This window comes from Annulohypoxylon truncatum, assembly GCF_022578515.1.
Source record: "Annulohypoxylon truncatum strain CBS 140777 unplaced genomic scaffold F4807scaffold_28, whole genome shotgun sequence".
NCBI classification, from domain to species: Eukaryota; Fungi; Ascomycota; class Sordariomycetes; order Xylariales; family Hypoxylaceae; genus Annulohypoxylon; species Annulohypoxylon truncatum.
In genome coordinates this window covers 247,045-269,202 of record NW_025953814.1, presented here as the reverse complement: position 1 = coordinate 269,202, position 22,158 = coordinate 247,045, and the positions used below count along the sequence as shown (strand labels likewise).

At 49.3% G+C, this 22,158-nt stretch overlaps 6 protein-coding genes across 6 annotated transcripts; 3 read left to right on the top strand and 3 right to left on the bottom strand.

The window, feature by feature from the left end:
- The first annotated feature begins 2,219 nt into the window (after window positions 1-2,219).
- Window positions 2,220-4,130, top strand: F4807DRAFT_184879 (Arginase/deacetylase). The gene is made up of 6 exons (XM_047993613.1): window positions 2,220-2,639; window positions 2,692-2,782; window positions 2,844-2,927; window positions 3,003-3,232; window positions 3,323-3,741; window positions 3,834-4,130. Exons 1-6 carry the CDS (start codon window positions 2,408-2,410, stop codon window positions 3,960-3,962), a joined length of 1,185 nt encoding a protein of 394 aa, XP_047851849.1. The 5' UTR covers window positions 2,220-2,407; the 3' UTR covers window positions 3,963-4,130.
- A 1,825-nt stretch (window positions 4,131-5,955) lies between these two features.
- F4807DRAFT_462779 (uncharacterized protein) lies at window positions 5,956-6,538 on the bottom strand (the record flags this gene model as incomplete). Its single annotated transcript, XM_048001876.1, has 2 exons — window positions 5,956-6,134; window positions 6,220-6,538. 2 exons carry the CDS (start codon window positions 6,536-6,538, stop codon window positions 5,956-5,958), a joined length of 498 nt encoding a protein of 165 aa, XP_047851848.1.
- Window positions 6,539-10,802: 4,264 nt separating this feature from the next.
- Window positions 10,803-12,555, top strand: F4807DRAFT_435373 (uncharacterized protein). The gene has a single exon (XM_047998881.1). It carries the CDS (start codon window positions 11,306-11,308, stop codon window positions 11,948-11,950), a length of 645 nt encoding a protein of 214 aa, XP_047851847.1. The 5' UTR covers window positions 10,803-11,305; the 3' UTR covers window positions 11,951-12,555.
- A 592-nt stretch (window positions 12,556-13,147) lies between these two features.
- On the bottom strand, window positions 13,148-14,780 carry F4807DRAFT_184813 (uncharacterized protein). Its single transcript, XM_047993612.1, has 2 exons — window positions 13,947-14,780; window positions 13,148-13,841 (listed from the first exon to the last, which is right to left on the bottom strand). The coding sequence occupies exons 1-2, from the start codon at window positions 14,587-14,589 to the stop codon at window positions 13,192-13,194; spliced, it is 1,293 nt and encodes a 430-aa protein (XP_047851846.1). The 5' UTR covers window positions 14,590-14,780; the 3' UTR covers window positions 13,148-13,191.
- Window positions 14,781-16,288: 1,508 nt separating this feature from the next.
- On the top strand, window positions 16,289-17,402 carry F4807DRAFT_184696 (uncharacterized protein). The gene has a single exon (XM_047993610.1). The coding sequence runs from the start codon at window positions 16,586-16,588 to the stop codon at window positions 17,300-17,302; it is 717 nt and encodes a 238-aa protein (XP_047851845.1). The 5' UTR covers window positions 16,289-16,585; the 3' UTR covers window positions 17,303-17,402.
- A 2,525-nt stretch (window positions 17,403-19,927) lies between these two features.
- On the bottom strand, window positions 19,928-21,880 carry F4807DRAFT_452918 (beta-lactamase/transpeptidase-like protein; the record flags this gene model as incomplete). Its single annotated transcript, XM_048000392.1, has 4 exons — window positions 19,928-20,792; window positions 20,860-21,115; window positions 21,171-21,284; window positions 21,349-21,880. The coding sequence occupies 4 exons, from the start codon at window positions 21,878-21,880 to the stop codon at window positions 19,928-19,930; spliced, it is 1,767 nt and encodes a 588-aa protein (XP_047851844.1).
- Between the last annotated feature and the right edge of the window lie 278 nt (window positions 21,881-22,158).

Below are 22,158 nucleotides of genomic sequence, written 5' to 3'. Positions count from 1 at the left end.
ATGTACTTTCAAGGTTTGCGACTGCAACGAATAGATGACTTTAATTGAGTGCAGCTGATAGACGATGTCGGGTCCTTCCCACTTCCCACCTTCCTTCACACATTTAGCACACTAGGAAACAACGTCAGAGAATTGAGTTTCTCTAGCACTCTACCCAGGTGCGGCGTGCCTCCCCCCTGCTCAAAGATAGAGGAGAACGTTAAATGGTTCTTGCTCGGAAGTCGGGGGCTGGGAAGTGCTGGTGGTGTTCGCCATCTAACCATAGTGGGTTAGTCCTAGAACCTTCGCTAGCTTCCCAGGGCGATGTTACTGGTTGTACTACATAACGTCAAGCTCACATGTATGATACAAGTGAGTAACCACTTCCCGGATAAGCGTAGTCAATTCCTTGTTTTCCGCTTTCTCTTTTCCTTCTTTTTTATTTTATTCCGTTCAATGTTGGAGTATTTGGAGTACATATGTACATCTTCCGAAAGAGAAGCAAAGGTAACGCGATTTGAACCTCGACATCTACGATCCTGCCTAGATCTGGCTCGTTACATTAGATATTTCGTACATGATCCTTTGAATCTCTAAATCCCAGACTCGCTGCGGGCGCGTGCACTACGCATCACAGCAGAGAGAGATACGTAAGTATATGCGCCCAGCCTCCGGCGAGACGGCGAGACGGCGAGAGACGAGAAACCAGCAAGTTACGTTGTATTGTCGAAGTATGGGAGCATGGAAAGGTATGGGAGTGTGTGGGAGGTCAAGTTATTCTTCATCTGCAGTTATGAGTGGATCATGACCATCTTTTCTGCAGCCACTTAAGTCACCAGGACAAATGAGCTTCTCGAACTGCACAAGGCTGTTCGGCCTCATGCCAGTCTTGCTTAGCCTGCAGACATCCCAAGGCGAATCAGATCGAGCAATCCACGACACCCTAGACCGACGTGCAACTCTGCCGTCGCCTGGGTCCCAACATGGTCAAAGGAGCGGCTGGCATTTCCCACACCTCTCACACCTCTTAGAAAAGGACAGAGGAGTGCGACGTTCTAGGCGCATAACATACATATAGGCATGTATACCTTACGCATAACCGGAGCCTACGGCCCTTCCTCCTCATTCCATCCAGATCCCAGGGGTATTTAATAAGGCGTGGTACTACTAATCGAATGAGAATGAATATAACATCTCATCGCTATGACGAAATCGCTATTCCCAAGGATCCGGCAATGGTGGGGGCCATAGGACTGTCGGGAAAAAACATGACAAGCTGTCGCTGCGACTCACGGTCGCAGAACCGAGGCCACAGTTCCAATTTAATTAATCCAATCCAGCGATCATTCTTACTATTACACTTGCACAGAAAAGAAGGCCGGCGAGTGGTATGAATGGTAAGGGGAAGATGGCCATACAGCCAGAATGCCCCCTTTTTAACAATCGGGAAAGTCCACTAAAATAACCAATCACCGAGCCACCGAATCACCGAATCACCAAAAGCAAAACGATACCCAATTAGGAAAACTTTGTTCATACGATGCATATTTCGATATGATACCAAGCTACCTGCAGGTATCCGTCCTGAAACGGGCCGTAGACTTACCCACTTCATTACTCATCGTACGGATATATCTTTATAATAGAGACATGCAGATGTGTGTTCTTATCTCACACTATATCGCTCTCTTTGATGTTGCGCGTGTAACGCCCGCCCGGGGAAGAGGAATGACGATCCGGCAGTTCGCAGTCAGCTTTGCCTATCTTTTGGGCCAAGTTCGTCCAGTCACTGCCACGTGGGATTACTACTTTTGGTCCCCTATCCGAAAATGGGCACGCAAATAGGATCTATATAAGCCGTTAGGCCCCTTTCGCTCATTCTTTGTGCCGATAGCTAGAGCTTATAACCTATAATAAGACGAGTGAGTTGTCCTCTCATGCTTCATGCTTCATGCAATACCGCGATAACTTACCCAGTCGGTGAAGTCGAATAGCAGAGATCTTAGCTTTTGAAGCTTTATCTGGTGCCCCCGCATTCGAAGAGCTATGTCATTAGTGTACCGTAAACGTCTCCGACTATCTGGTTACCTAACAAGAAATCTCTTGATGACATCTACTGGCGTCTACAGAAATCCCCACTATGCAAGTCCAGCATCGATCTCCGGTCGAAATGGATCTCCAGAGATGTCCTTTTCTCTCAGTGGACGAGAGCAGTTCATGATAAGCTCCCGTTTTTAGTCATGGTCATCTCAATGTGAAGACCGGCATTGCCGTTATTACGAAATCGATATCGGCGTCCTATCAACGAGAGAAGATTTTAGCAGCAAGCCCTGGATACATAAGACTCATAAAGGGACAGGTTCCCATAGGATAGAATTTTCAATTTCTTGCATATGTGCTGTGTTGTGAAAATCAACTGCTTCTCAATATGTTGACGGCTCTCTTCACTCTTGGCTACGTAGCTTATGCTACCGCCCATGGAACTCACGATAACCAAAAGACACTCTCTGGACCTCATCAGTCATTGTGGTATAACACTCTACCTGGAGATGGCGGGACACAGGCCGACTCGGTATTCTCTGGAATTACAACCTTTGGACGCCTGCCGTACCAGCCTTGCCTAGGTCACGACGACATAGACTATGATCTCGCCTTCATTGGTTCGTCAATTGGATACCGTCTTACAGAGCCTTACACTAACTGGGGGTTAAGGTGCTCCTTTTGATACCGGTACTTCGTACCGACCTGGTGCACGATTCGGTCCCTCAGGTATCCGTCAGGGATCTCGACGTCTAAATCTCTAGTATAACCCCCTGTATCAAGTTACGATATTGTCCTTATGGTCAGCTGACCTGATGATACAGCGGCGGTTACAACGTCCCCTTGGAAACAAACCCCTTTAACTCATGGGCGAAGGTTCTCGACTGCGGAGACATCCCAGTGACATCGTATGCCTCAATACTTTCCTCCCTTCCTTCTCTGAGTAACTCTTATACATATAACACATGCTAACTAAGTTATAGTTATGACAACGAATGGGCTCTCAAGCAAATTGAAGAAGGCCACTACAACATCCTGTCTCGTGCCCCCAAGACAGCTGCGGACCAGCGCGGCCCGGCTAAGAAGGGAAAGACTCTACCACGAGTCATCACCCTTGGTGGAGACCACACCATCACCCTTCCTCTCCTCCGCTCCATCAACCGAGCGTACGGCCCGGTCTCCGTCATCCACTTCGACAGCCATCTAGACACCTGCAAGTGGCCCCTCCCCTTTCAACTCCGTCAACCCCATCCCCTAATCACAGCCCCGACACCATAACCCATCAAGCTAACACGCACCCCAGGGCGCCCCAAGGTCTTCGGCGGCTCGCCCTCCGAAGTCGCCAGCATCAACCACGGGACGTACTTCTACCACGCGGCGCAAGAGGGCCTGCTGGCGAACGACACCAACATCCACGCGGGGATCCGGACGACGCTCAGCGGACCCTCGGACTACGCCAACGACGGGTACTGCGGGTTCGCGATCGTGGAGGCGCGCGAGGTCGACACCATCGGCACCGACGGCATCATCAAGAAGATCCTCGACCGCGTCGGCACCACGAACCCGGTCTACCTGTCCGTCGACATCGACACCCTCGACCCGGCCTTCGCGCCCGCGACGGGTACCCCCGAGACCGGCGGCTGGAGCACGCGGGAGCTGAGGACGATTCTGAGGGGCTTGGAGAGTGTTAATTTGATTGGTGCGGATATTGTTGAGGTTGCTGTAAGTGATTTTTATGTTTTCTGGTTTTCCTGTTTTCTGGTTTTCGTATTACAACAATAATAAGGGCGACTGCTGACATGTTATGTGACTAGCCCGCCTACGACACGAATGCTGAGCACACCACCATGGCTGCTGCGGATGCGTTGTACGAGATCATGAGTATCATGCTCAAGAAGGGACCCCTTAGCAACATGGTTGCCAACCAGGACGAAGAGCTATAAGCTCGACCGAACTCATCGGGATCAGTTCAAACGAATCTATTAGGCAGTGTTGTGTTGGGCGAAGCAGGAGTGAGTGTATCAGCATGGTATGGTGTTTAGGGTAGGGGAGTGAATGACAGCGAATTAAGGGGTAAAAGGGTGGGAAGGGGCGTTATGATGAGGAGTCTAGGTAGTCTGAGTAGTACGTATAAGGAGATGAATATATGACTCTATAAAAACATCACGACCAGGACTTCCACGTGATATATTATTCCGAAATATCATGTACAGAGTCTGAGGGACTAGTAGTGGCTATGTGTGTGCTTGATTTGTGGGGGTTTATTAACACATAGCGATTACGCCTTAAGAGATGGGCAATGGCGCCGTAGCCTGACATTGAATAGTGACTTAAGATACCTAGGTTTAGCCCTGTTATCCCAAAGCTCGTGGTTTTCTATGAGCTCAATACTGAAATACGTTGCGTTATTGCACAAGCGACCTCCATACAGGCTTTACTAACAAGAATAGGATTGGTTACAGGCACGATACCTGCTAAGTCAGTCATGCATGAACGCCTCAGTTTACGCTCCTCCTAGCCAAGAAGGGGGTGACGACGTTGGCGGGCGCCTGCATATCCGAACCCCGTATGAATCAAGTACTTTATGCAGGCTAACCACAATCTGAAGCCTCGTTAGCTCTGCAAGCCCAGTGCCGGAGCTGGAGTTGGTAGCACTTGCGGAAGCTATAGGTCCTTGAAGCTAGCCGCAATGAGACTTGTATCCAAATATTCGTAGCTGCCGAGAGACTATTTTGTATTTTAAAGAAATCAACTAATATATTAAGGGCGGCTGCCGATCTAGGGCGTGAACTACTCGCAATGGCAAGTCATGTTGCATGAGGCCCTAGACCCGTATAGCTCGGCATATCGTTTCATGAAACGCCAGCCCTTTTTCGGACCTTGGTCTCGGCTTTCATCCCTATTAGTTGGTTGCCCTCAAGGTATATAGCCTTAAACTACCCCCAACGTAACACTAGGATCAGCTCTCAAAATAGACATGCTATAGAAAATAGCATTATTGGTAAGGCAGCGTTACAGTTACAACCTGTCGGTTATTTAATTGCATTAACTACCTAGGTACCTACCTGCACTCCTTGTATATGATGTCCGCTAAAGAATGTTGAGTCATCCTATGGGTGCTTGCTTATGGGTAAAATTTCTAACCACAATTACGTGACCCATACTGCCGTCCATATTCCGCAACAACATCAAAGCTAACGGCAAATAACCCAAGTGGCTCGACACAAAGCTCATATCGCACCCATTTTCGGTCTCCGTTTGGGTGTAGAGATCGAGAAATGCAGCGTTGAGCACGGGAAACACAGGGGTGGCGCTTGCCCCTTATCAATGCGCCTGTTGAGCTGCTCGAAGAGTCTTCGAACACCAGATATATCTAACGACAGCGCTTCCCCCGAGGGCCGACTGTAGTGCTAAGGCAGAGGAGGCACCCCGAACTGCGTATACGTCGTGATGTGGGGTGGTGCATTCGGGCTTCGAGGCGAACTAGGACATGTGGCCTCGATCCACCGCACCGTTCGCATCTATTAAAGAACCCTTGATGAAGAAAAAGTGCAGAATATAGTTTCCCTTTCAGACAGCCCCGGCCTATTTGCAAAGACTTGTAGATTGCCGCCAAGCTGGGGGCCGAGGGCGGTGCTGATGTGATGACGCAGAAGTTCTGGGAGTGAAGTGAGAGACAGATTGAAAAGTTGACTCGATCAGGAGGACCAGGCGGGCGACAGCAACCAATTTATATCCATTACTACTTTATTCTTCAAAATATCCAGCAACCTCTTACATCCCATAGCGAGTATTCCTTTAAAGGGGATAAAATCAACCACTTAATCAATACTACCTCCCAAGATTACCTAATTGTGCAGAATCGAATATTGTGTCCTCCACTATATCATCTCGTAACCAACCCCCGCGTCATCCTCGTGAGGCAAATCCTCCGATCTAGTCGAGCACGACATTAAGATCAGACTCGCAGAAGAACATTGTGGACCCTTCCAAGTAAACGGTGTCACCATTATCGTCACACTTCAACTGGAAGGCCTGCGACCTGTTCAAGTGGCACTGGCCAGTCTTTTTCCCATCCACGTCGAACATAGCGTATCCTCGATCCTTATAGATGGCTATATAAGAACCATCCTCGTCAGTATCACTATATTTCTCCTATCTTTTATCCCCGGGGGGGGGGGGGGTAGGAGTACAACTTACTGTGATGGCCCGGCTTGCCCATACCGGTGTTGAACTCAACGACTTCTAGAGGGTCTCTGTATATGGGTGGCTGAACGATATTGCCGGGAACGGTGCGCATGCCTATACGGTGACCGCTCACGTCGTCGGCGTCGGAGTAAATCGTCGACCTCATGTCGCTGCAGGTGATCTGCTGGTCCTTGGTGAATACGGCACCCTCGTTGGTACCGCCGACTAACTTCGGCGCACCTGGCACGTCCCTGGCCATGTATGTGAGCCAGAAGTCGGCGATAGCTCCAGGGGCGACTGCCGCGGCGATGGCGATGATAGAGATCTTCATTGTGAGAAGAATTGCGTTATATTATCTGGGTTTATGATGAATTGCTGGGGAACGTAATCTTGACTGTCTCGTGGATATATAATAAGAGAGATCTCCGTGTACTCCGCAAGACGGACACAAGGTAGAGAGTCCTTGGTGTATTGGGTAACCGATGACGAGTAACAACATGTTGGTGATAACGAAGCAATACCGGCCTTCTTATATCTTGGACTTTCGACCCTTTCTTGACATTGGAGACGTAAATATGATGCCACAGGGCCACAAACGGAATGTGCCACCATCGACCCAAGTTGCAATCATCTAATACCCGGGTAGGCAAGTAATCTTCCATGAAGATGCTCGGTATGATCAAAACGTTGTCGTGCGATGTTTGCTTTCACACGCCGTATATTTCCCACAATATTACAATATAGACTGTCATAAATCAGGGGCTTGAATCCATTTAGGTCATCTAATTCCTAGTCGTGTATGCATAGAGGTTGAATAAAATTAAAGGAGGTCCTTCCCTGCGAAGGAGGTACAATGTCGTCGACCTAGGATGGTTTAGGCACTTGACGATATTTTCTGTTATTATGAATTTCGATATCTTCACTTCATGATATAGTTCATAAACTGATGCGTATCTATCACCCACGCTCATTTATCATCCAGTCTATAAAAGGACTTATATGGCTACATAGAGATCCTACGATGATAGTTGATTGGGTGTATTGTAGAGGTAATCTATAATGATCCACAAGTTCGTGTAGTACATTTACCCCAGATCTGTCATCTTCATTGGGAATGTTACATTCCACCGCGCTACGTAGACTCTGTACATACTTCGGTAATATCGTTTTGCCACGTGAATTCTAGTAATCAGTAGTGTTGGACTAGGAGTATAGTTTCAATATACTCCAGAAAACTTCAAAAACATTATTGTTTTAGAATTGTGGTAAGGGGGTGACCATGAACTAGAAAGGCAGTATGAACTTGAAATGTTACATGGCGTCTTATTCCCATCCACCAGATCATCTAAATTATGGATCTGTCGTAGTATGGCCCTTAGTGTGGTACCAAGTATTAGATTATGGTTAGATAACTTCAACCGATGAGGCTTGAATCAACAAACGACTCAGTTTCGACGTGCTTCTACCGAATATCATTTGAGCCCGGACAATCGGACCGAGAAGTTTCAAATCTGTAAACACGACGAAAGAATCGACTAAATTGGGATTCGTATTCTCATCAGATAGGCAAACAAGGGGTGAAGTTGACCGAACCCAAACCCGTTGGAGTTTGAGTGACACAGACGTGTGCTGTGCGATGTTACTAGCTAGGAAAATGTTCCACAACTTAGGCAGTGTAATGCGTATTCTGCACAGATATCTCGTGTGCTACTATTATATTCTCGGCAGCTGGTCTAGAAATAGCTTCGTGGGATGATTTTGAGTGATTAGAGCAGGCAGCTACGAGTAATGCCACCTGTTGTTTGCAGTAATAGGGGCAATTGTGGAATAAACAATTGATAGGAATGACTAGCACTAGCTAAATAACTGACATCTCCATCAAGGGGAAATAATTTAAGCTAAGACCTTCATCGAATATTCTACGCCAATGATTTTCTATCTTTGGGAATTAGGAAAGCGAGAGTTCTGAACATAGAAACGAGATACTGATTTGTTTGCCTTGGCGTTGAAACATCTGAACAAACCAAGAAAATGCCCTGGAATCGTTACATATGGTAGAAAGGTCGGTGGATAAACAGCACCTACATCATTTACACCGAGAGTTGACTTGAAGGCGCCTCGGCCGTAAAAGATTCATCCTACACCGAACTTCAAGCGTGCATGATCGTTTTAGCATGTCTGTAAAGACAGTCGCTGTCTGAAAATATGATAGAACGAACGCGATGGCAAGAGGAAACCGTAGATTAGGAAGAAGGAAGAAGGGAAAAAAAAAAAAGAGATATAACCTCTTCAAGGCCCAGCCTAGGATCTGTTGACCGGCTCCTAGCTACTGCGCCCCCGCTATTGGGTATTTCTTTGCCACTCTTTTTCAAGCCCTAGACAGTGTGCAATGTCTAGGAATCGAACCCTAGACCACCCATTGCAGGCGTGGTCGTTAAGGCAGGTTCGACGTGGTATCTGTGACACGGACCAGTAAGCCACTCTGTGTGTTCAGGCCCTGGTGTCAATGTCGCCGGTGAAGTTTTGTGACTGTATTGTGCTATTTAAGCTTTACTTCGGAGCTGGTGCCTGGCGGATTGACCACCTGGCTGACTGACAGTGGCCATGGCGACGCGTGACCGTGATGCGTGACGCGAGAGACTCTCGTTCGATCAATAGTAGCGACGGGCAATGCTCTCCACATCTCCGATACGACAGCATTCAAGGGTATCGCATTAGTAAAAACACTAGCCTACCATATCCAGATACCCCTATGCTTCAGTCATTTTCAGTCCTTAAGGTTTGATTATAAAAGCTCGATAACCTATGCAAAATATTTAGCCCACTCCTTTCCGCGGTGCGACGGACTGGGCCTTACGCAAGTTTGTCATAAGATCATCTCCGGCGTCCTAGACGCCTGGCATATTTCCCATACTAGGGATTGTAGCTCATATCAAGCAGTGCGTTTCCATCCTGTGTCTCTTCTAAATAGATAAGGGCTCTCATAAAATAGATATAGGTGATGGATTGGTGACATATCTGTTAAGATTTACGATTACAGGTCTGTGAATCTAGCCAACCGTGTGGTCTCGACAGGGTCCGTACTTGACTGGATGCCGGAGAGCACAATATACGAAGGCTTATAAAGAAAACTATCCACGATTCCCGTCTTAGATCCCTATCAAGCGGCACTCCGCTGCGACCTAGGAGATGATATCACTTAACCTACCTAGTGAGTGTAGTCTGTTTCGATAGGCCTCTAATGAGAAAAGGGTAATCTTAGAGAAACAGGCATCGACATAGATGAAAGTATGGTGTCCGCATAACCATGGGTACTCGCTTACAAGATATAGGGGCCTTTACTTGTATTGGTTGGTTATGTCCTCAGTTGGCCTTGGTTGGTTATGTCCTCAGTTGGCCTTGGTTAGATAAGCTCTTGTTCCACCAATGAAGATGCAGAAGTTTCTTTGGGGATCGAATTAAACTATTTCGTATCTACCTGATTCGTCAGCTGTGAGATGTCAGACTGAAGGATTTGAACATTGAAGGAGCAAGAAGCTTAAGAAGCTAATAGGTGACAGTCGTTTCCCGGTGCTAGACAAACTTTCGGATAGATTCCTGTGTCGTGCTTAAAGTGGGGGAGGCGGTGGCGGAGCTGGCGGGGGTTGGTTGATAAATTTAGATTCTCCAGGGATAGTGACGTCAAGCAAGGGAAGGCGGCCAACTGTCGAACTGTCGAAAAGCAGGGGTCCAGGGGTCTTAGCACTAGTTCCCGACCTCGGCAGCTAGACTAAATCGCTTAAGTTGTCTTAGACATTGAACGCCTTCAATGCCAGAACACGGCTTAACGACTGGGGATTTCCGGATGCTCCGATAGAATCGATTGACCGGTAACTTAAAGATGATCAGACATTTTCTCGTAAGTTTAGCTAGACACGTTGTCACGCAACGACTATCTTGACCTTAACTTAATTGTTTTCTTTTGACAGTTTCAGAAACTTCTACGGCCGTGCTGACGACCTCGATTTTGCTGCTTGCACGTAATCAATCCTCCACGCAAAAAGCAAGAAATGCCACGTTTCTATCCGCATGCTAAACCCCACTACTCAGGTTCATCCCTTGGCAACATTGAAAGTGTAAGCACGGATGTTTGTATCTCGTCGTATAGTCATTCAACAAGAGAAGGGAAACGTACCAATATACGTAGATATAGATATCTTCTAAAGAAATTTGTTTGTTACGGGTCAAGTGTGTCTCAGAGTAGGGCACCATTAGAGCAATTCAATCGGTAAGAATTACCTATGGTTTGCTTGACTGTGACGCATAAAGTCTCCCTCGTATGCGAATTTAGAACAGGTTTGGAGAAACACTTCGTAATTGGGTGGCTCAGAATTCCAGATGATGCAGCGCCACATCGAAGATGATCTAAATCGGTTCAGATGTGGCGTTCCTTTACCCTGGCAGCCAGGCAGCTGCCATAATGCACATGGTTACCTCCCTTCAGCCTCCTTTACTACTGGTTCGTTGCATTTCACAGCCGCAACTGACCCGCTTTAACTCATATTATCGATAAGTACCGGGCGTGCCGGTAGTGCGCAGTCCAGCCATTTTGAGACATTCTCCCAACCTTGACCAACCTAAACCAACCTAAGCCGAATATTCTTCTGGAAACATCCACTTTCGTACACGCGTATGATGGAATACCCCGAGGTGGCCCGTCAAATGCCAGGTGTGCATAGCATGGCATGGCATGGCATAACCGATGAAATCTTTAGTTGCCTCCGGCTGCGTAAGCGGTTTAAGGTTTGTATAAAGCTTGGCCCGGCTCTGCTTCATCTAACGGACTTTGGCTATGTTGGTATACTACACCCTTGACCAAGCGCCTATATAAGTGATTCCATTTGATATCTCTTTGGTTAGTTCCGGACACTCACTACACACATATAAACGAGTGCTATTTCTGCCTGTCTCCGTCTATCACTTACAACCCACAACTATCGTGAGATCCTATATAACTGGTGGTTTCGATTTCTCAACTCATCTCACTAGAGCTCCTTCTCTCAGCTCACTACTCAACTATATACTCCAGTTCATTACAGTTATCAGACTACCTACGAAAATGAAGGTCTCATCTCTCCTCACTCTCTTCGCGGCCACCGCCGCAATGGCCCAGTCCCAGAGCGGCAGCTCTGCAGCTACAGGCGCCTCTGCTACGGCTGACAGCACCAACGCCGGGTCCAGTGCTGCCGCGGAAGCTTCTAGTTCCAGCACCGCTGCTGGTGCTAGTGCTGCTGCCTCTGTCGCTGCCACTGCAAGCAGCTCAAGCGCTGCAGTCGCCGCATCGAGCAGCACTAGCAGCACTACCTCTACCGCCGTCGTCGCCACTCTCGCCACAGTTGCTACAGTTGTTTCGGCTGCTTCTAGCAGCTCGTCCTCGACCGCATCCGTTCCCACCGTCGCATCTATCGCAACAGGAACTGGTGTGACTGTTTCTGCCCTCGCTAGTGGTACCGCTGGTACAATTGGTACCGGCGCTGCCTCCGCCTCTTTCAGCTCTGCCGCAGGTGTCAACGCTACTCTACTCACGAGCGCTACGGGTAGTGGCGAGGCTACTGCTACGCCTACTGGCCCGACCACCACGTTCGACACTGGCGACTCCGCGACGTCGACTGGAACTGCCGTGCCAGAATCGGGCGCATTCCAAACCGGCAGCAACAGCATGCTCGCTCTTGTCGGCTTCGCCGCTGTATTCTTGCTCTCTTAAGCGGAGTAGCGTACAGACGAATACAACACGCGGACCCGAGTACCGGCTTACCACCATATGCTTAGTCTTTTACCTGGATATGTGGCATCTATCCGCTTACTAAATTCTGAATTTTCTTTCGATTACTTGTGGTCACAAACATACCAGCCGAACCAGGCAGGCCCTCGGGAGGCTGGTGGGCTTGGTTAACTCCAGTCGTTCGTCATCACACCTCTTTTTCTAATCTAATTTGGTCGGATCTAAGCTTTTTTTTTATTATACTTTTGAAATAAAAAGTTGGATGGTGGTGACGTGTGGTCTCGGCTTAATGGTGGTAAATTGGCACAAGGTCCCGGTCAGCATCGGCAGGCGTTGCGGCAACATTCTTTGAAATTAGACTTGACATTTGGGACACCCCGATTACCCCTACCCTCGACCGGCTTGGCTTCTCGGATAGATGAGCTTATGGTTGAGGTTGCTTTTTTTGGATGGTTAGGAAACTTGGTTACTTGTAATTACCCCTATTTAGAGTTGAGAGTTGCTTCGGCTGGTTTAATAGGGTTTGGTATAAGTAGTTTGGTTCAACGAATAGAATTGTTGATGTTATAATATGATGAATTAACTTACTACCTCTGTCCTACTTGGAAATGTGATTGATCGACTTTATAGATATACCTATGAGTACCTAGGTTTCAGGGGTAGTGTTTCGAAGGAAGCTTCTACCAAGTCTAATACTTCTCTATTGGAAATCACCCAGGTACGTTCAACTTATCACTTCTCGACCTTAAAAAACAAGGTGCCAAATCACCTCTCATATATCTGAACATGTAATTCATTATCATATTATCATATTATCCATTCTTATTCTCTTTCAACTACACCTATGCTAGTATCACCACAGAATGTGATCTGTAGAAACCCAGTCGAATTCGAAAAATAACCCATCAACTAACCGTGTCCTCATCTAGTAAGAATCGTAATGCTTTCAACTCCGTCCCATGCTAATGCGAATGTAAATGCGATATGCGCTTCCTCCGCATGTGCTGCGTTGCCTCGTCGATCTATATGCAGTTGCCATTTCTATGATGTCTTGTCTCTCTTTCTTTCTTTCTTTCTTTCTCCTTCATTCATTTTCTCCCTACCTACCTATCTCTCGGCATTCTTTCTTCTATAGTCTCGTATCTCGTCTCGTCTTATATCACGCCACCTCAAGTCTATTTTACCCACGGACAACCAGCGATTCAGCCGCCTCCTCACTTAACTCAAGCAAGCCCCAAAACAAACACACCCGCCACAAAACCCGCATTAACCCATACCTGCGCGCCAAACCCGGCCCCGGCCCCCGCGCTAGGCAAATGCTTCATAACCGTCGCCGTCGCCGTACTCGCGCTCAGCGTACAACTCGCGGTCCCGCACCCGTACCCATCAGGACAGCACCCAGGCGTCGGCCCCGCGTCCTCGCCGCACATGAACCAGCCCGCGGCACACGTCGGCGTTGGAGTTGCGGTGGCAGTGGCAGCTTGTGCGTCGGATAGAGGGACTACGACGGTGGCCCCGTTCGCGTTGACGATGGTGCTGCTCGGCGCCGGCGCCGGACACGACGTCGTGCTGCAGTCGCGGCCCGTGCGGCAGCACCCGCCTCCCGCGCGGGCTAGGCACGCGTAGAAGCCTGTTGGGCAGTAGGATGTGGAGTCCGCGGTAGACTCGGAAGGAGCGGAGATAAGGGCCGAGGAACCAGAGGTGGGGCGGTAGGCGGGGACGCCGCCGGATGCGGTTATGGTGGTTGGCACGGTGGCGGTGGCGGTGGCGGTTGTGGTTACGATTTGCGTGGTGGGCGACATGGAGGAGATGGAGGGTGTGCTTGTGGAGGCGTGGTTGCTGGAGGTTATTACGGAGACGGCACTTGCTACGCCTGTGATTATGGGGGGTTTGGTCAGCGTTTATTTCGGGAAGGAAGAGGGGGATATGGGATACAGGAAAGGGCGAAAGGGGGTAGGGGGGAAAGGAGGGAACTTACATCCAACCTCGGCACACACGAACCCGGCGATACAGCACCCGCCGCCGACATTCGCCGGACACGCCGTGGCGCCGCTCGCGCACGCGCCGACCGTCACGCCGCAGTTCTGGCCCACGGGGCAGCACCCCACGTTTCCGGACTCAGGCGCGTTCGTGACGACGAAGCACGTGGTGCCCGAGGCGCAGCAGTAGTTCGGCTGCGCGATGTTCGCGCAGCTGTGCGTGTCGGACGGGCACGCGAACTGCCGGCCCTGCAGCTTCGCCAGGACGTCGCGGGCCCGACGGTACAACAGGCCCGCGCCTTGGTTGTAGTCTACCCCATCCTCGCCTATCCTCTCGTCTCTCGGCAGTCGGGGTTCCGCATGGTAGCGGTAGTCCAGGTGTCGCGGGTACGGGGGTAGGAAGGGCACGGCGGCGGCGGCGGCGGAGCCGTTGCCGGAGGGGAGGAAGGCTGGATCGGAGTCGAGCGCTGGTGGCGCCGGCGCGGGGCCGAAGGCGTAGTACTCCGGGAAGATCTTCTCGCCTTCATCGAGAGACATCTTGCGGATTGCCGTCGGGTGGTTCTGCGCGAGCGATTGGGTCGCCGCGGCGAGGAGGACGAGGAGGGAGGGCGGGAGGCTGAGCATGGTTTTGGAGAGATGCATCGTCTCGGACTCGAAGTTGGTGTCACTCGTCGCTCGGTAAGTAATTTTTGGGAATATATCCTCGTTTGAATGCGAAACGAAAGAACAGTTGTTCCTGCAGGTACCTTGCTAGGTACGCAAGTCGTCCGCAAACATCTGGTTTGACGGTGTGGTTTGCGGGTACGGATGGAGCTGCGCTAGAAAGGTAGGGCGGTGACGGTGACGAAGCGGCGGGTGTAGGTGCGGCTGCACAACGCGACGGGAAGCCTTATCGTCAGCTCGGTCCAATGAGTGGCAGCATCGGAATGAATTAGAACGTCGTCATCGGTACTTTATTTCTTTGTGTAACTTATTTGCTTAAGAATAATGTCTCTTAAGATTGGTTATTAGGGGAATTTATTTAATGGATGGAGCTCGAGAGAGAGACCGCAAGTTCTGGCCCCGGCGTCATCAACAAACAGCTCGACCAAGGTGGCTGGGTCTGACCGACGTGGATCGTATTCGAGTCCCGACTCTGACAACGCATAAAAAGGGGCCAACACAAGATCACTATTTTCTCAACATGGTAGTTAAGAAGATATTCAAAATACTTTAAAACTAATATGTCAATAAAGTTGTCCGGTATTGAATTCAACCCCGAAAGTCTTTACCTAGATGCTCTTTGTGTTGCTATCGTGGTGAGGGAGAGAGGGGGGACTAGAGCCCCAACTACTTACGATATCGTTACTTGCACCTGAAAGCTTTCACGATGCGCCTTTACTACGTAGAGACTTCTACGTATTGTTACGTACCTACCGTGTACTATGCTGCACTGGAGCTATCGGCGTTAAACAGGTTTAGCGTCGGACTTTAAGGGATTACCGCAATAGAAAACTTTTGATAAGGAATTTTAGTGGAAGACCACTGTTTAAGATCCACAATATCCCTTCGTAAACTCAGGATATTCAGGCAGCTCAGGTTCAAGGGACTTTTTCACCGTCCCTGATCTACCTAAGTACTGTTCGTTCACTTACAATACGAATATTCAATGCTAATAATTAGCAGCAACATAAGATGGAAACTATCAATTGGAGACGATGGCAATTCGCCTAACAACAATTACTACGATTGAGCCTCATCTAAATATATATCCCTATTAGTTTATGGATAGCTCAAGTATGACCACCTTCCACTTTATCCCTCGCTAAAGAGCGTCTTACTGGACGAAAACAAGGCACGAGTTGGAAGTCGGCATCAGCAAACAAGACCAAGTTAGTATCAGGTGTGCGATGACTACCTGGCTATTCAACCTCAAACACATCCTTCCATCGTCTTTCGGCATAGCTTCAATAATGAATCCTGCCACCGCTATTAGCTTGAAGCACTTAGATGACCATGGACCCTTCTAGACCCTGCCGACTACCTTGAGGCTGCCTTGAAAAGGGCGACGCCACAGATGGATGTGATCCTTCAACCCTGCAATAGAAAATATCACTACAACATGCGATTTGTAGAATCATCTTGCGCCAGCTTTCCTATCACAACACCTCATATATCGAAGTTAGCCTAAGAAGTAAACAAGAATACGCGCCTCGTTTAACTAGCGGGTTCCTTTTATAAAAATAACTAGGAAGTAGAATGCGTCGAATGGCTTTCGCTTAATTTATACATCGTCAACTTGCTTCAACCGAGGCGCAGGTCTCGACTAAATTGATCCTCAGTGAAGTCCACCTTGCCCATCCCAGGCACTTGGGTTCCAAACAGCCATCATGGCGCAATAATAGCCATCATTTCTAAGTCACCATGGATTACACATGGCGAAGTAAACTCCTTATTCGCCACATCGTGGTTGAAATGATGCATTCATAAAAGGTGAGGTGATCCCTTCGATCACATATAGTCTACACCAAAGATCAGCGTCTTTTTCTCCTCACTTCCATTCGTTTTCTTAGTCTAGGGCTTTCCTTCTCTTGGGCTCGGCTACCCGTTCATTTTCCAACGGTCCTTTCTGAATTCTTGAATATCGGTTTCCTTCATCATGCTGTTTACAGGAAAGGACGCCTTAGTTGCCCTCGTCCTGCTTGCCCAGGGGTGGGCTGTAAGGGGCTCTCCAGGGCGACGGGCCTTTGCGAATGAAACTTTCGTCACTACTCCGATTAGTTCATCCTCCAGGTCCGTAGCAACAACTTCAACTTCCACGGATGACGAAGAGTGTAGTAACACCGTCAGCGAGTCTCTTTCGACCGCCGTCGCAACTTTGACTAGCGCGGCCCCTTCCAACGTCACTTCAGCCGCCGGACCTGACTTCACAACATTGACTGTCAACGTAACCTCTATCTCGACTATTATCTCATGCGCACCTACGATCACGGATTGTCCGGCGGCTTCCAATACGGCTGCTCTCAGCACGCTGCCTTCGGAAGCTGTATCGACGATTCTTGTGACAAGCGTCGTTGATATTACCACTACCGTTTGCCCAGTCACGGAAGTATCGAAGATTTCCTCGTCGATCGTAGCATCTTTCACTTTGTCGCACTCGAAATATAGGCCAACAACTACCTCCACCATCATTGCTAGCGCAAGGACCTCTTCAGAAAGTATCGGTATTAGTGCGACTAGCTCGGCGGAAGCTGTTGGCACGACGTCAAGCTCAACGCTGAGCTCGGAAACGAGCATCACCACTCCCGGGCAGAAACCTACCGAGACCTTCTCCAACACTACAGCTCCCGGAACCGTAAGCTATAGACCTTGTTAGCTAGACTATTTCTGAGGTAGCAACTAACATTCTCCAGGTAACTCTCTCTTCTACGGCTTCTCCCCCGACAACAACGGCTAGTGCCTTCATTACTAGCCCATTATCGTCTTACCTCACATCATCTCCTCCGGAGTCAGTTATTACTAGCACGATTAGCAGCACTTCCAACGGATCGGTCGTCCTTAGCACGTTGACCTCTACTCAATCCGCAGTAACAAACACGACATCTTCCGCCTCAGAATCAGTAATCACTGAGACAGTCAGCATTCCTTTCAACGGAACATTTACCCTTAGCACGTTAACGAGCACGCAGGCTCTACCAACAAGTGCAGTATCTTCCCCCGCGGAAACTGTGATTACCAAGACCATTAGCAGACCTTCCAACGGGACAGTCATCCTTAGCACATACACCACCACTAAACCAGTTGCAACGCACTCTCACCACACTGGAGCGGAGACAGTTACTAGAACATTCAGCAAATACATCAACGGAACGGGTGTCCTCACCACAACAACTTACACCCGACCCGCACCTACAAGCGAGGTATCTCCTACCTCCGGATCCATAATCACCACCAGCGCCCCGGGTTCCGTGATCCTCACCACCCTCACCATCTCCGGCTCAGTCCCCGTCGTCACGACCACCAGCCTGCCTCCTCAAGTCGTAACAGTCACCGTCGGCAACAGTGCCAGCGCCAGCGCCAGCACCAGCAGCTCAGACACGACGACGACCGTCACCAGCGTCTCCGGCGGAGAAACTACTACTATAACCACCACAATCAGCGGTTCGGAATCAACCCTTACCAGTGTCTCCGGCGGAGAAACCACCATCGTAACCACGACAATCGGCGGCGGCAGCGGCGGCTCAGACACCACCGTAACCGACGTCCCCAGCGGCCAGACCACGGTCGTAACCAAGACAATCGGCGGCGGCTCCTCCGGCGAGACCGTCACAATCACCGCCACCCCATCCACCGTCACTATCGGAAGCGGCTCCGGCACAACCGCAGAAGCATCCACCGTCACCGTATCCGTGCCAGCGGCTTCTCAGTCGGTCATCACTCAGACCGTCGGCGTAGGCTCAGGCTCAGGGTCAACCGTCACGGTGACCGCGTCCGCGCCCGCATCCACCGTTACCATCGGCGGCTCAGGCGCCACGGTAAGCGGCGGCGGCGGCGGCGAAACCGCCACCACCATCATCACGAAGACCGAGCACGCGTCCACCGTCACGGTCTCCGTTCCCGCGCCCACGCAATCGGTGGTCACGCAGACCGTCAGCGTCGGCGGTAGCGGCGTAGGCTCGACCGTTACCGTTACCGCGTCTGCTGCGCCGGAGACCGTGACTATTGGCGGCGGCGGCGGTGCCGGCGCGACTGTCACCGTCACTGCGACCGCGGCCCCGTCTACCGTTACTGTTGGTGGAAACGGCAGCGGCGCTACGACGACCGTCTACACGACCATGAGCGGGAGTGGAGGTGGGGTGGTGTCGACGGTGACGAGCGTCGTTACGACTACCGTTGTGCCGAGCGGGATGTGCGCTTGCACGACTGGTGGTCTTTGAATAAATATCTAACACAAGTGTCCGTGTAGATAAGGATTGTGAATGGATATGGAAATGGAAATGGACATATGACGAGTTAGGATCGTGATGCGGGCGTTACTTAGCAGTTAGCATTTGAGCGGGAAATTGTATATACGATGTAGGTGTCTGATCTATGCATACCCGAGCTCATCGACTGAGCTGGGCTGGCTTTGTTTTATAGCGAAATATTACATTCTATTGTATATATTGAACCCATTCGCCCTGATGGTTCCCGAGTCTGTATTCGGCGTCCCGGACCTTTATCCGACCGCGGGTTAACCTAGGTGGAACGTTTTAATTTGAAGGCAATGAAGACGTTCAATAGCCCGTGGTCTTAAGATACCGGAATAAACCGTAAATTCAGCAGCATATAGAATTTAGGAGTTTATGTTTGGCAATCTGATTATTCCATCGCCGCCTAGCTCCTCTTAAATGGTATGCTGCGCCTGCTGTCTTTCTCAAATGACACATGACAACTCTATCGATCATAGTCTTGATGCAGATGCGCTCGTATACTTGTCCGTACCTATTTTAGGACAAGTAAGGGTAGAAGCAAACACTTAGCATCAACATTGCACGCATCACCGTCAGACATTTTCGTATATGCAAAGGCAATCATCTCTGCGTTAACATTTGGAGGCGACGTACCTCCCGGGGGGAGGGGGGGTCAGATGATAGTTACCCCTGAACGGGAAATGAACGTCACAGGACATTCTTCCAGGGAGATTTAGCGTATCAATAGTTAAATAGATAACAAGATATCAAGATAGGAAAAGCTAAAAGAGATACCGTGCCGGAATCTGAAATCTACTTCGTCAGGAAAGGGTTAGAAGAACGACACTTATGCTCCTACATTGGGTATCTGAGTAAGTATGGATAAACGTGAATGTGGAGGTAGGTAATCATACAGGCTTATAGCTAGAAAAAGTTGCTAGGAGCTCAAGTCAGCTGTATGATATCCCCGAACTAGCAAGTATTCCAGCCATATACGCTACTAAATGATAATCTTCAACTCGAATTGCAGCGATAACCTTCTAACCGTCTTACAATTCGTTCGTGTTTTGATATGGTGTAACTCTCTGTAGCGTGGTTTGAAATCCGACCAACTCAACATTAGCAGCAACAAATCCCGAGTCACCGACGACCGAGTCAAAAATCATCTCATCGAGCGCACGGTACTCGTACACAAGTCTGTCCATCGTAGCCCATGCTACACAATTGCTCTGCGGCCAGAAGAGCTGCGCATTGGCTTGTGCAATTTCGTCGGGCGTCCCTAGATCAACAGCTACACGCCAGGACGTCCGTAACCCGGTGGTTAGGCCGGTGGGGTACAGTCGTGTTGAGGTATATATGTTCGAGAGATCGCTCGATATACCAGATGTATAGTTGAGCCAATGAGAAGGGATGTCAGTGCCGCGAACAATCCACTCCGTTATATTGAGTCCTGGGCCTTCGTCATCTACACTGAGCGTAAGTGTGGAGTTCGTCTCTTCATTCGTGTAGGTACCCGCGAAAGCGGTCTGGGCTTCGTCCTTTCCAGCCGACTCAACAGCTGGAAGCAAAGTTGTGATGACTTGTGAGAATAACTGTTGCACGAGGTTATTACTACTCTCGGGCCCTGACGTTAGGATGCTGACTACGAGGTCGTAATCGGGAACTATGGCAAACATTGAGTGGTAAGTGCCGCCGCTGCCGGCTTTAGTATTGAATTGGACTAGGCGCTGATCTGAAGTCACATTATTGGCGCGAATTATTTCCCACGGCGCGGCGATAAACGTTCCTACAGATGAGGTGAACGTCGCGGGAGCGAACCACCGTCGTGTATCCCTTGGTGATGCAAACCTGTGTGTTAAGATTGCCTCGCCAAGGACGAGAAGATCTTGCGTGCTAGAATAATACCCCGCAGCACTATATATGGGTTGATAAGACTCTGAGACGCAAACCTAGAGGTTGAATAGGCATGTTTCATACTTACGGTTCATCAATTCCTAAAGTAGCGTTCCAGAACGTATCATTGAGGCTGATGGCACCTAAGTTATCGTTGGGTTTCGCGGATGTGGTGTCTCGTGTACCGATTGGTTCTAAGACGTGCTTCTTAACGAATTTACTATAGGGGTAGCCGGCAATAGCCTCGATGACTAGGCTAAGTATGTAGAAAGCCGTATTCGAATATAAGGGACTGGTATACGGATCGAAGACAGGGGATCGCTTCCCGAAGTTATCCCAAAAGTCTAGGGGAAATATATAAGAATTGCAAGGCTTGATGACTTGCCGCCATGTACTCACCTTGTTCATGGCAAGGAGGAAGGCTACCGAGTATACCGCAGTTAACCTTTTCATGAGTTGGAGGAAGCCCAAGCTTAGTCCAATTGACAGGGAAACTACCCATGTCCCTTATCACTTCGTCGACGAGTTAGTCTCAGGGGTACATTTGAGTAGGTTATTCTTGGTAGAAGATCCTTACAATCTGATCCGATTCCACTAGTGTGCGTTGCTAGAGCCCAGACCGTGATATCGTCCCAGTTAACAGTCGTAATCGGATCTACCGTGCTAACCTGCTGCTTCCTCAGTTCTCTAAGCCGTGGTAGATAGTTGGTGACAGGATCTTCCCAGCGGGCACCAGAGGCCTTGAGAGCTATCATTAGGATTACTTTAGACACGCCATTGATCCGATAGGCAGTTGACGCATCGATATGCGATGTTCCACGTGGATCTAACACCGGTGGTGTGTAGTGAGAATCGACAAGTGGTGCCATCTCGTGAATAGACTTTACACCTATTGATAGCGCTGTGCTATTGAAAGTCGCTGTGATGTTGTCAATGGTTTCCTGTAGCATGCTCACTGCTGATTGTACGGCTGGATGTGAGTTCGGGCTTGTCGGTACTGGAAGGACTGGCCCCAAAGGCGGGCAATGGTTGTTTTTAGCAGCAAAGACATCGTGAATCAGTACCACAGATAAGGGACACACCCAAAGGAGGCATCGGGTCAGTTGCATATTGACTTAGGTCTTCAACATTCTCGGCTGCGTATGATGGATAACACAGAAGAGTTGGGTGTCGTTTATCGACATTATGAAACTTCGAAAAGAGGAATTTGAACTTTGAATGTTAGGTACAGTGCAAAACATGCCTCGGCCGAAGTTGCAGCCCAGCAACTTCTTGCCGGGGAAGGCGTAACTTAACATGATGATTAATGTGGTTTTATATATGAGGTAGATAGTTGGTGGAACGTAAAGCAAATGATGACGAACGGAAGAGTTCGAGGCAAGCACAG